General features: G+C 51.9%; 1 protein-coding gene across 3 annotated transcripts in view; it reads left to right on the forward strand.

The window, feature by feature from the left end:
* The first annotated feature begins 225 nt into the window (after positions 1 to 225).
* Positions 226 to 12069, forward strand: part of LOC133760452 (quinone oxidoreductase-like protein 2) — a 30465-nt gene continuing 18621 nt past the window's right edge. For all 3 annotated transcript variants that reach the window (XM_062192968.1, XM_062192971.1, XM_062192970.1), the window contains exons 1-7: positions 226 to 298; positions 393 to 501; positions 3201 to 3297; positions 4909 to 4967; positions 5607 to 5672; positions 6413 to 6522; positions 7309 to 7390. In XM_062192968.1, the coding sequence (XP_062048952.1) occupies positions 249 to 298; positions 393 to 501; positions 3201 to 3297; positions 4909 to 4967; positions 5607 to 5672; positions 6413 to 6522; positions 7309 to 7390 (573 nt within the window). In that variant the 5' untranslated portion in view covers positions 226 to 248. The remainder of the gene's footprint in view (positions 299 to 392; positions 502 to 3200; positions 3298 to 4908; positions 4968 to 5606; positions 5673 to 6412; positions 6523 to 7308; positions 7391 to 12069) is intronic.

Here is a 12069-nt window from a genome sequence, read left to right on the forward strand (position 1 = left end):
GAGTCCTGGGGGAACCAGAGGCTCGGAGACCTGGGGGTCCAGGCCTCTCGGGCAGGCCCTGGCCGCAGACCCCGAGCGCAGAGCAGACCCCGGGCGCTCCCGGCCCTCGCCGGGGTAGCGCTGCGCCTTCCCGCCGGACCGGCCTCCAGCCCGGGAGGCCTCTCCGCGCTCCTCGGGGCGGGGCCCGCGCTGTCCCGCCCTTCCTGTCCCCTCTGGTCACGCCTCCTGGTGACCCACGGAGCAGGGCCATGGCGGCGGCGGTGTGCAGACGGCGTCTACCCTGGGCGTGGCTGTGCAGGTGCACCTGCTACTCTCCCCCGAGACCCCAGGGCGGGCCGGGGGTACGCTCGGAGGGGCAGCCCGAGTGACGCGGCCCCTGTTCCCCGTTGCAGGAGCGCCGGGCAGGAGGTGGGCCGGCACTACCGCGCCGCGGTGTGCGCCGAGCTGAAGCAGCCCCTGGCCATTAGAGACGTGGCCCCTCGCCCTGTCCGGCCTCACGAGGTAGGGTGGCTGGCCTGACCTCGGGTCCCCTCCACCTCGCGCAGCCCGCTGGCTTCCTTCCTGAATCAAGCTCCGGGTTCCCCAGCTTTGGAAGCGACCCCGAGGCTGGGGGGCGGCCACATGGGGGCGGGGGTGAAGGGTTCGCAGAAAGACCAAGAAGTAAGACTGTGTCCCCAAGCGCACCTGTGGGCTTCTCTCTGACGGCTGGAGGTCTGGTGCCTCATAAACACATGACTGGGCGGAGCCACCTGCACTGTTACTGCTGTATCCAGGGCAAATGGACCCTGCCCCTGACATCATTCCAGCCCAGCGTCTCTCCGTGGTACCCAGCCTTGGCCTAATGCAGCAATGGGGGATGGGATAAGCTTAGGGTAGCCAGCAGTTCCCTCCCTCTCCCCCGGAAGTTGACCACTGTGGCCACACGGGGGTCATCTGCTGTGGAGATGGGGACCTCAGTGCTGGGGGCCACTGGGGAGGGGGAGAAAGGCAGCTGCCGTCCTGGCGTTGTCCCTCGCGGGGGACCCGCGGCGGGCGAGGCTTGTTCGGTGAGCACACCATGGCAGCCGCGCAGCTCTGCTTCCTGGCATTCCCATGCTGCAACACAGTCGCCGTGAAGTTCCCTTCAGCCCGAGTGCAGTGACTTGAGAACGCGCGTGTACCCTACACTTGTCACTGACTCCTGTGTCACACACAGAAAGTGCACAGCTGGGCCTGGGTTTCTTTGCTTTGTTGTTTGTCCAGACACTGCATTGCAGGGAGTTAGCTCAGGAGAGCTGACTTGGTGAGGTGTTTGCTCACTTTTTTTTTTTTAAGTTTTATTTATTTGGGGCTGGCGCTGTGGCGCAGTGGGTTAAAGCCCTGTCCTGAAGCGCCAGCATCCCATATGGGCACCAATTCCAGTCGCAGCTGCTCTTCTTCTGATCCAGCTCTCTGCTATGGCCTGGGAAGGCAGTGGAAGATGGCCCAAGTCCCTGGGCCCCTGCACCCATGTGGGAGACCCAGAAGAAGCTCCTGGATCCTGGCTTCGGATTGGCACAGCCCTGGCCGTTGCGGCCATCTGGGGAGTGAACCAGCAGATGGAAGACCTCTCTTTCTGTCTCTACCTTTCTCTGTAACTCTGCCTTTCAAATAAATAAATAAATCTTTTTAAAAATTTATTTGAAAGGCAGAGTTACAGAGAGGCAGAGGTATAGACAGAGAGGGCTTCCGTCTGCTGGTTCACTCCCCAGATGGCCACAATGGCCAGAGCTGTGCCGAACTGAAGCCAGGATCCTGGAGCCTCTTCTGGGTCTCCCACGTGAGTCCAGGGGCCCAGGGACTTGGGCCATCTTCTACTGCTTTCCCAGGTGAATCAGCAGGGAGCCGGGTCAGAAGTGGAGCAGCCGAGACTTGAACTGGTGCCCATATGGGTTGCTGGCACTGCAGGCAGTGGCTTTGCCTGCTACGCCACAGCACTGGTCTCTTGCTCACCATTAAACCCTGTAGTGTGGGGTGGTGCCTGGCATGCTCTCTGGCATTAAAAATTGTTGCAAGAATGCATTGTGCAGACGAAAATGTCTTCTCGCCCACACGGCCATCTCTGTGCTAAATTTACACAAACACATACGGGTTGGGTGTTTTGCAACCCTCACAGGGATTCTTGGTCCACGATGATGATAGTTTTCTGGGTGCATCGGGGTCACCAGGGGCCTGTTCACATGGACCGCTGGGCTTCGTCTCCAGAGTTTCTGATGCAGCACTTTGAATTCCTGGCAGGTTCCCAGGTGACACTGATGCTGGTGGGGTGGGACCACACTGTCGGATCCACAGGCTGGTCTGGAGAGTCTGCGGGCTACACTCGCGCAGGTCTGCCTCAGTTGTGGCACTGCCATGAAACACAGAAACTGAGGAGCCAGGACCAGCCTCCAGGAGTCCAGATCCTCCAAACAGCTGATCGTGCTACCCTTCTGCTTAAAACCCTGTGGTGGCTTTGCCCTGCTGCTACTCTGAAGGCTGAGACCCTCAGTGAGACCTGCACGTCCCCGGCCGTGGGGTCCCGCCTCTCGCTCTCTAGCATCATCTCCTTGTGCTCTCAGCCCCTTGCTGCAGGGCCGTGCTCTGTGGCCTTGTGTTTGTCCGTGCCAAGCTTTACCCCTCCTGTCTCAAGTAGTTCACTTTCACCTGCTATTAGTTCAAGTGTTATGTTCTTTTTTTTTTTCATAGATGGCAAGTATTTTATTGGTAAACGGTGATCTTCTAAATCTGTGCCAGCAAATTCCAAATTCTACTTCAAAAAGTTCAATTTTTTTTGCCAACGTTAGATACTATTATAGAACATAAAACAATAAAAACCCAGTGGGACCAATAATGCCAGAATGTCAGGATATTGTACAAGTGTTAGCGTCTTAGTGGTGTTTTTCCTGACTCTCCAGAGAAGTCGGATCCTCCCATATGTGCTTTCCCAGCACCCTCGATTGCTGCCTTGAACATTTTGTATTAGAGTTGCAATTTAATACATGCATCTTCATTATGTTTGGTTAAGGTCTGTCTTCTCTATGTTTAGCTCCGCCAAGGCAGACACCTTGTCCGTTTTGCCTCAGTGGCTATTGGTTCAATTCCTGGCAGGTAGCCACGGTCTGGTAAATATTTTGGGATAACTGAATGAACTTTGTCTCCATAGATGCGTACTGCTGTGCTTTGCTGCTCTATTTGCTTTGCAGGTCAGAGTGGATGTCCATTTCTGCGGTGTTAACTTTGCTGATAATTTGGTCTGCCGTGGTCAGTATCAGGAAAAGCCCTCTGTTCCCTTCGTACCTGGTGAGTATCAGGGCACTAAGTGACTTCTTCAGGAAAAGAAGACCAGAGTTTCCAGAGCCGCGCTGTTCTTCCAGGCACACCCTGGTAGTGTTTGCCTGTCACCAATGATGTTTCCATTTGATATGTCGGTCTCCCTGTAATTAGAATCCCTAGACTATGAATTCTTTGATTCCAGTTCTATGCCTGCTTGGCTCACCATTATATCTCTCCAGCTTGATATTGTTTCTGGATTATAGAAGATGCACAGTACGTCTTTAAAAAAATGAAGAAATGAGGCCGGCGCCGCGGCTCAATAGGCTAATCCTCCACCTGTGGCGCTGGCACACTGGGTTCTAGTCCCGGTCGGGCGCTGGATTCTGTCCCGGTTGCCCCTCTTCCAGGCCAGCTCTCTGCTGTGGCCCGGGAAGGCAGTGGAGGATGGCCCAAGTGCTTGGGCCCTGCACCCGCATGGGAGACCAGGAGAAGCACCTGGCTCCTGGCTTCGGATCGGCACGATGCGCCAGCCGCAGTGGCCATTGGAGGGTGAACCAACGGCAAGGAAGACCTTTCTCTCTGTCTCTCTCACTATCCACTCTGCCTGTCAAAAAAAAAAAAAAAAAAAAAAAAAAAAAAAAAAAAAAGAAGAAGAAGAAGAAATGAGCAGATGAGTGTTCACCGGTTATTATGTCCACCAGAATTCTGTCGATCAGACTCGTCACTGGCCCTAATCATTCTCTGACATCCCTTGTTATTGTCTCAATTTTGGTTTTTCACAAACATGAGTTCCCAGCGAAAACTTTCAGCCTCATAGACACATTCCCTGAGAAACCCTAGTGCCAGAGGAGCAGGAAGAAGAAAAAGAAGTTCTTAGCAGCCTGCTCTCTGATTTTCATCATGTCCAATCTGGTTACTTCTAGTTCCTGAATAAATGGACTAAACTGGCCTTTGTTGCCAGAATTTATTGGATGAGCTAGAAAACCAGCTTAGTGTATTTATAGCACATGTTTATTTTATATAAATGTATACTATTAAGAATACAGTGATTACAAAATAGTTGCTGTGTTTTGATCTAAGGATACTTAGTTGTGTCTTAGTAGTTGGAACCATGTCCTGTTGGCCTGAGTTATTCCTCTGGCAGATCAAAAGGAAATGGATGCTAATAACATTCAGAAGTTTGGGAGGTGGAAGAAGGAAGGGCAGACAGCACTGATGCAGCCAGTCGAGCCATGTTCTTGAGGGTCTTGTGGTTCCACAGAGGAGATGTGGAAATGAGATATGATGTGGTGAACAGGGGAGTTGGGGTGCTGGAGTAGCCGCAGGCCCCAGAAATCAAGGTCAAAGTGCTTGTGCTTCTGTGATTCCCGGTGCTTGGGTCCATTCTTGAAGTCTTCACTTGTCTCACCAAGAATGGGTGTGCTGTAGCTTTGCAGGTTGTGGTCACAAAGTCTTATACTCCTGTGCTTTGGGTACAACACACTGACCCTCCTGCCTAGGTGTATGTGTTGGGGGGTGAGTGGTACCCGAAAGCTTCCAAGCTCCATAAAGTTAGCGGGATGGTTTGCTGCTCAGGCCCTTCTTGTCTCTGTGGTGTTGGGCTTTTCAGAAACCTAACCTTTAAACACTGTGTTTTAGGGATGGAGTTTTCTGGCGTGGTGTTGGAGACAGGTGCAGATGTCAGCACGGTCAAAGAGGTAAATGAGTCGGAATCGATGTGTGTGTGGCTGTGGGAAATGTGCTCACCTCATTTCTAGCCAAAAGATCTTGCTGCTTCTGGTCATTGCCACAGACGCCAAAGGGCAAGCGAGGTGGAAGGGGAAGAAGCCGGGGCTGATGCTGTGGCATGGCGGGTAAAGCTGCCATCTGTGATACATCTCATATGGGCACAGGTTCAAGTCCTAGCTGCTCTGCTTCTGATCCAGCTCCCTGCTAATGCACTTGGGAAAGCAGTGGAAAATGGTGCAAGTGCTTGGGCCCCTGCACCCACGTGGGAGACCCTGAGGAAGCTCCTGGCTCCTGCCTCTTGACAGGCCCAGCTCCGGCTCTTGTGGCCATTTGAGGAGTGAACCAGTAGATGGAAGATCTCTCTCTCTCTTTCCCTCTCTCTCTCTCTCTGTTCCTCCCTCTCTGTAACTCTGTCTTTCGAATAAGTAAATAAATCTTTAAACAAAAGAGGGATGGGGTAGAAAAACTAACTCTGAGTTGGGGGAAGACCTCCCCTGTCTTATGAAGGGTCAGAGATGTGTATTTTCTTTCCTTTCCTGATGAATTCAGGGAGAGGGGAGTGCGAGGCCATGCATTTAACCGCATCTTCAATGCTGTTTTCCCTCCAGGGAGATCGAGTTATTGGCGTGAGCTCCATTAATGCTATGGCTGAAGAATGCATCACTGACCAGAAGGTATCTTCTTCCTCTCACTGTGAATGCTTGGAGAATTTTTTCCCCCCTCTCTTTTAAAATTTTTTTCCCCACCGATTCCTTGTTCCTCATTCTTGCCCCATTTCTTTGTTTTTGTCTGGCCATATCTTATTTCTCGCCACGCACTTCTTTCCCTTGAATGTGAGAGCCTTCTTGTCCTGCTGGAGCGACCTTGTAGAGAGCTCTGTTTGTGTTGACTGTTTCAATGAGGAAGGGCATTCTCTTTTCTGAGTCCCTGACCAATCGGCTGGCCGTCCGAGTGGACCATAGATGGGTAGTTTTGGTAGCAAAACTGGTTTGGGGCATTGGACTGCATGTAATGGGCTCCTTTCCCACACAAAGCTTGTGAAAGAGCTACCCCTGGGAATGGAGCCAGCTCCCCGGGGGCCTGGTGTGGCCTTGGAGATGTGAATGGTGCCCCCTTGCGGTGCACAGTTCACAAGTTCCTCCTCACAGCTTTCTCACAACTGACCCATTTTAGTCCAGCCGTCTGCTCCGTTCTCCTTCCTGAGCCAGACGCCGGCTGTGGAGTTGTGAAGTGTGGTGCACCCACATCCTGAGCTCTGCTGTGGCTTGCGTAGTTGACTTCCCCCGGGCTTGGTTGCAGGCGTGTGTTTCCCTTTGTCCATCAGCCACTCAGTCCAATCTTCATTGGTACTGAGCAGCCTTTGTGACCAGGTACGTGTGTTTAATTCTTAAGTCCCTGTCATCTCTTTTTGTAGAGCCTGTGGAAGATTCCAGAAGAGGTCTCCCTACAAGAAGCTGCTATTCTGCCTGTATCTTACGGCACTGCTATTTTGGCTCTAGAGCACCGGGCCCGGGTCCAGCCTGGGTAAGTAAGTGCTCTGTGGACAACAGAATGTAGGTGGGACCCTTCTCTGCTAGTGCCCAACAAGCACCCCTAAGCACATGTTCATTTTGACTAAGGGGGGGGGGGCGAAGTGAGGTGGCTGCTTGAGACTGGGGTCAGGTGACTGTGGGGGCCTCCTTTTGTTGGAGAGGGAATGGTAGTCTGTGAACCTGGCAGGTACGAATTTGGAAGGCTCTCTCCTATGTGACCTCTGCCGAGATCACTCCATGGGAAGCCTCGGTGTTTCGAGAACTGTCATGTACGCTGACTTCGCTTTGAGGCCAAGGGAGGCCCAGCTATGGTGTCCGTTTCCATGACGATTGGTTGGGTGAACCACGCAGGTTATTTTATTTCAAACTCAAAGGCACTGATGCCTCTCCCTGGTCTTTTCCGAGCGCTGAGCCTCTGGGTGGCTCTGGACTGGGGGTTTAGCTGAGCAGTGGGCGTTATGTGATCACCTGACACCGGGCAGTGTCTAGCCTGAGGACGATTTTAGAATTTCTGAAGCTTAGAGTGGGGGGTGGGGGGTGGCTCAGAGGAAGGGTTGCCGCGACATGAGGGAGCTTATGGATCTTCCTGGGAGATCTTCAGAACTGGCCCGTGCTGGCTCTGGTGCGGGAGCTACATACACAGCGCCTCCTAAAGACTGCATCGCAGGAGCTCACGAAGGTTGAGTGAGGTGACCTCTGACGTTGTAGTTTGTTAAATCTCCCTGCTGGATGCGTTCGGAGAGCTTGTCGAAGTGACGCTCACCTTTCTCTGGCACAGAGAAACGGTTTTGGTGACGGCGGCAGCTGGAGCCACAGGCCTTGCTGTGATAGATGTGGCAACGAATGTTCTTCAGGCCAAGGTATTTGCACGTTAGTGTCTCTCCCTGAAAAATCATCCCTGCCATTTCAAACAGGAACACAGTCATTTATTTATTAAAAGTCACATGCAAGGCACAGGGGTTGTTAAGTAACCTTGAACAGGGTCTTGCTACCCATTTGCTTACCCACTAGCCAGGAGACCTAGAAGGAATTCTCTCGTCCTTCCAGGAACCAGAGCTTGGCAGGGTCTGACCCCCTGCAGGGCTTCGGCAGGTGCTGTTTCTCTGGACCTGTCATTCTTTGATCTGTTTCCTGCTGCATTTGCGATTTAAACTCCCATGTGGTTTTCTGCAGAGCAGTATGCTCCGTCCCTCAGGCTAGGTCAGTCCTCTCCCCCTTTGTTTATTTGTGTGTCATCTCAAAGAGCCCCATCCTTCTGTTCACAGCACACCCTCCGTGTGTGCCTCCTCCTTTGCTGTGTCATCATGGGATTCATGTCTCTCTCTCTCTCTCCCTGGTCTGCAATCCCCATGAAGGCAGGGCAAGTGTCTGGTTCATCGCTGTAGGCCTGGCACTTAGCATGGTGCCTCGACCATAGTGGCCACTCAAGAGCCAGTTCCCGAATGAGCAAACTAGCAAATGAATAAGCAAATGAAAGGATGAATCAGGTTTCTCCAGGGGCATCACCCTGCGGCTGTGAGTGCTGGAGAAGGTGGACTGTGGTGGAATGAGGTGAAAAGGTCATATCAAGATGGCCACTGAGGTGAAAAATTCATGCCAAGATGGCCGCTGAGGTGAAAATATCATGCCAAGATGGCCGCTGGCAATAGAAACTGCCTGGCAACAGGCCATGATTGGATGGCTTCGGAAACCACATGACAACAGAGGGAACCACATGACAACAGAGCCTGAGTGACGGCAGGCCATGATTGGATGATTTCAGAAACTGCCTGGCGACAAGAGCCTGACTGGCAACAGGCTGTGATTGGTTGGGGCATAGACTGCCCCTTGATCGGATTGGCTGGTCTTGGCTATATAAGCTGTTATACCAACTGAAATAAAGGAGTCTGTGGGCTGCTCGCCTCTGGCCTGCTTTCACCTGACTCCCGGGGTCTGTGTGGTGACTCCAGGCCTCTTGCCCCCACCACGCTGCTCCTCTCAGAAACGAACCCACTGCAACATTGTTGAGAAATCAACGGCAACATCGGACTTCTTGGAGAAGATAGATTTCCTGGACTAGGTAGACATTTAGACTGACTTTTTTTTTTTTTTTAATTTATTTGGAAGTCAGAGTTAAACAGAGAGAGGAGAGGCAGAGAGAGGTCTTCCATCTGCTGGTTCACTCCCCAGTTGACTGCAATGTCCAGAACGGGGCTGATCTGAAGCCAGGAGCCAGGAGCTTCTTCTGGGTCTCCCACGTGGGTGCAGGGGCCCAAGCACTTGAGCCATCTTCTACTGCTTTCACAGGCCATAGAAGAGAGCTGGATTGGAAGTGGAGCAACCGGGACTTGAACCAGTGCCCATTTGGGATGCCAGCACCTCAGGCAGTGGCCCTACCCACTATGCTGCAGCACCGGCCCCTAGGCTGACTTTTGAGAGCCCAGTAGCAGTTGAACTGAAGAGGAAGAGAAAGGAAGGTCGTTGTTAGCGGCAAGAGGCTGTATTAGAAGGTGGGGCGGAAGAACCAGCGTGGTGCATTTTGGGAGTTGCAAATAGCGTCTCTGGGACAAATGATTATTTGCAGCGTGGTGGAAGGTGAATGTAGAGAGGTGGGTGGAGATAAGATGTTGAGGGGCATAGTGCGGAGCCGAAAACCTCAGACATTTATTGGAGGCTGTCAGGAGCTATTGAGAATTTTTTTTTTTTTTTTTTTTTTGACAGGCAGAGTGGACAGTGGGAGAGAGAGAGACAGAGAGAAAGGTCTTCCTTTGCCGTTGGTTCACCCTCCAATGGCCACCGCGGTTGGTGCACTGCGGCCTGCGTACCGCGCTGATCCGATGGCAGGAGCCAGGTGCTTCTCCTGGTCTCCCATGGGGTGCAGGGCCCAAGCACTTGGGCCATCCTCCACTGCACTCCCGGGCCACAGCAGAGAGCTGGCCTGGAAGAGGGGCAACCGGGACAGAATCCGGTGCCCCGACCGGGACTAGAACCCGGTGTGCCTGCGCCGCAAGGTGGAGGATTAGCCTATCGAGCCGCGGCACCGGCGCTATTGAGAATTTAAACTAGGGAAGTGGCCTGATCGTCTTTGCATTTGGAAGCCTTCTCTCTGGTAGCTGTGGGGATGAGGGTGAGGGCTAGGTCAGGGTAGTCTGTGCAGGCAGCAGGGCAGGCTCTGGGAACAGCTCTAGCCAGAGGAGATGAGACCTGCGCTGAGAAGTGGAGGTGGTGCATTGAGAGCTACAAGGTGAGAAGGAAAATAGAGACTCTGGTGACTGAAGAGCATCCTCCGGAGTTTGCTCTGTGTCTGACTTCAGGGCACACTTGTACACTGTGCGTTCTTCATTGAGTTGCTGTGGGCCTATTGGAATTACACGTGCACTGTGCCTGTTGGAGGGTGCGGCATGTCAGTGAGAAGCTCTTAAAAACGAAGCCTGTTATTATTAGACTTGGAGTGGGAAGGAGGAAACTGGGTTAGCTGTGGCGTTGTCACTTACCGAGATTGAGCACAGTGGGGGACATGGAGAGTTCGGCTTTGGACAGGTTGGGGGTGAGGTTCCTGTGGCGCCTGCAGAGGAGGCGTTGAGAAGGCAACTACATGTGCAAGTTTGGAGATAACGGATTGGTCTGGAATTCCTTTCGGCGGCATCGCTGCTTTGTCACATTAGGTTCCTTTGGGGAAAGGTGTGTGAGTTCTGAAAGCAATCTTCAATATACAAGGAGGTGCCGTGTGGAATATGAACGCCCTTCATGTTAGCTCAGCGGGGAGAGACCCTAATCGGTCCCCTTGTCTAGAGCCACGGGCTGTTTAACATTACTAGGACGACAGAACTCTGTCATTTGCTATAACTAGTTATAAGAGGTTAAATAGAAAATGTCACTTCTGATGCTAAAACTAATCTGAGCTGGCATTTCAGGACTGGGAGCCATTGAATTGAAGAAGAGGGGAACTGAAGGCTATTTCGGGAGTGGGGTAAGCAGTTAACCTGTAGCCCACATTGGTATCTCTGGGTCTGATTCCTGACTGTGGCCCCTAACTCCAGCTTCCTGCCAATGCAGGCTCTGGGAGGCAGCAGTATATGGGCTCAAGTAATTGGGTTCCTGCCTCCCATGTGAGAGACCTGGGTTGAGTTCCTGGTTCCTGGTTCCCTGTTGCAGGTATTTGGGTAGTGACCCAGCAAATGAGGGCCCTGTCTCTCTCAAAAATATAAAAATTAAGTTGTGTTTTCTTTAGCAACCATAACAGTAACAAAAGCAATCAGAAATAAAAACAGTGTTACCATGCCACCTACTTGGAATCGGACATTTTGATAACACCTTCCATCCACAGCATTTCCTGTGGTTTCCCAAGTGCTTCCACAGCAATTATTTTGCCCTTGCTCCTGGGAGATGGGTAATCTAAGTGTTTATTATCCCTATAGCCCAGAGTAAGAAAGTGAGGGCCAAGAGAGAAAATGATTCACCGCAGGTCTCACCAAGACCCAGTGAAAGTGTTGGGATTGAAGTCAGGTGCCTGACCCCAGCCTGGTGCCCGCCTCCTGCTGCGCTAGGTGTGAATGGTCCTCACTGACCTGCAGTGAACCAGGGGGTCCCCCTGGGACTGCTTGAGGCGCACCTTCAGTTTCAAATCATTAAAGGGAAGTGTGGAATCTTTGAAGAGCACTGATGTTCTTGGGGTATTTGAGTGGCAGATCTGAGCATCACCTTGGACCAAAGTACTTGAGCTGATGATGTGCGCCGCCCAGCGACAAGGTGATGCTTCACTCTTTGCAGCATTTTTTTTTTTTTTTTTGAGACTTCCAAAGCCCACACTTCCCCACAGGTGGCCCACAGCCATCTATGCCATCTGTGATGGGCCCTCGGTATGGTTTTCCTCTATGATGTTGGAGTGGAAAAGTACAGGCTCTGGGGAAAGGCAGCTCTGGGTTTGAACAGCTTTTCAATACCTACTGCTTGGATGACCCCAGTTTGCTGACTTAACCTGTGAGCCTGTGTCTCCATCTATAGAATGGGAGCATTGGCATCTGCTCTGTGTGTTCTCCTGAGGTTAAAAATAGCACAGAAGAAACATGTTCAGCTAGTACTTTGTTTTCCTAAGTGCTTCATTTAGTGTCCCATTTACCTGTTTTTTTTTTTTTTCTTTTCTTTTAAATTTAGTTTCTTTCTTCTGAGTGCCACGACTTAAGGAAATGCCCCAAAGTTGGAGAAAGGACTCTTTTTTTAAAAGATTTGTTTATCTATGGGGCTGGCGCTGTGGCATAGCAGATAAAGCTGCCGCCTGCAGTGCTGGCATCCCATATGGGCGCCATTTCAAGTCCCAGCTGCTCTACTTCTGATCCAGCTCCCTGCTAATGTGCTTGGGAAGGTTGCAGAATATGGGCTAAATCCTTGGGCCCTTGCACCCACGTGGGAGACCTGGAAGAAGCTCCGGGCTTCTGGCTTTAGATTCCCCCAGCTCTGGCCATTGCGGCCATTTGGGGAGTGAACCAGTGGATGGAAGACCTCTCTCTCTATTTTTTTTTTTTTAGGATTTATTTATTTATTTGAAAGGCAGAGATACAGG

This window comes from Lepus europaeus, chromosome 5 (genome assembly GCF_033115175.1).
Source record: "Lepus europaeus isolate LE1 chromosome 5, mLepTim1.pri, whole genome shotgun sequence".
In the NCBI taxonomy this organism is placed as follows: domain Eukaryota; kingdom Metazoa; phylum Chordata; class Mammalia; order Lagomorpha; family Leporidae; genus Lepus; species Lepus europaeus.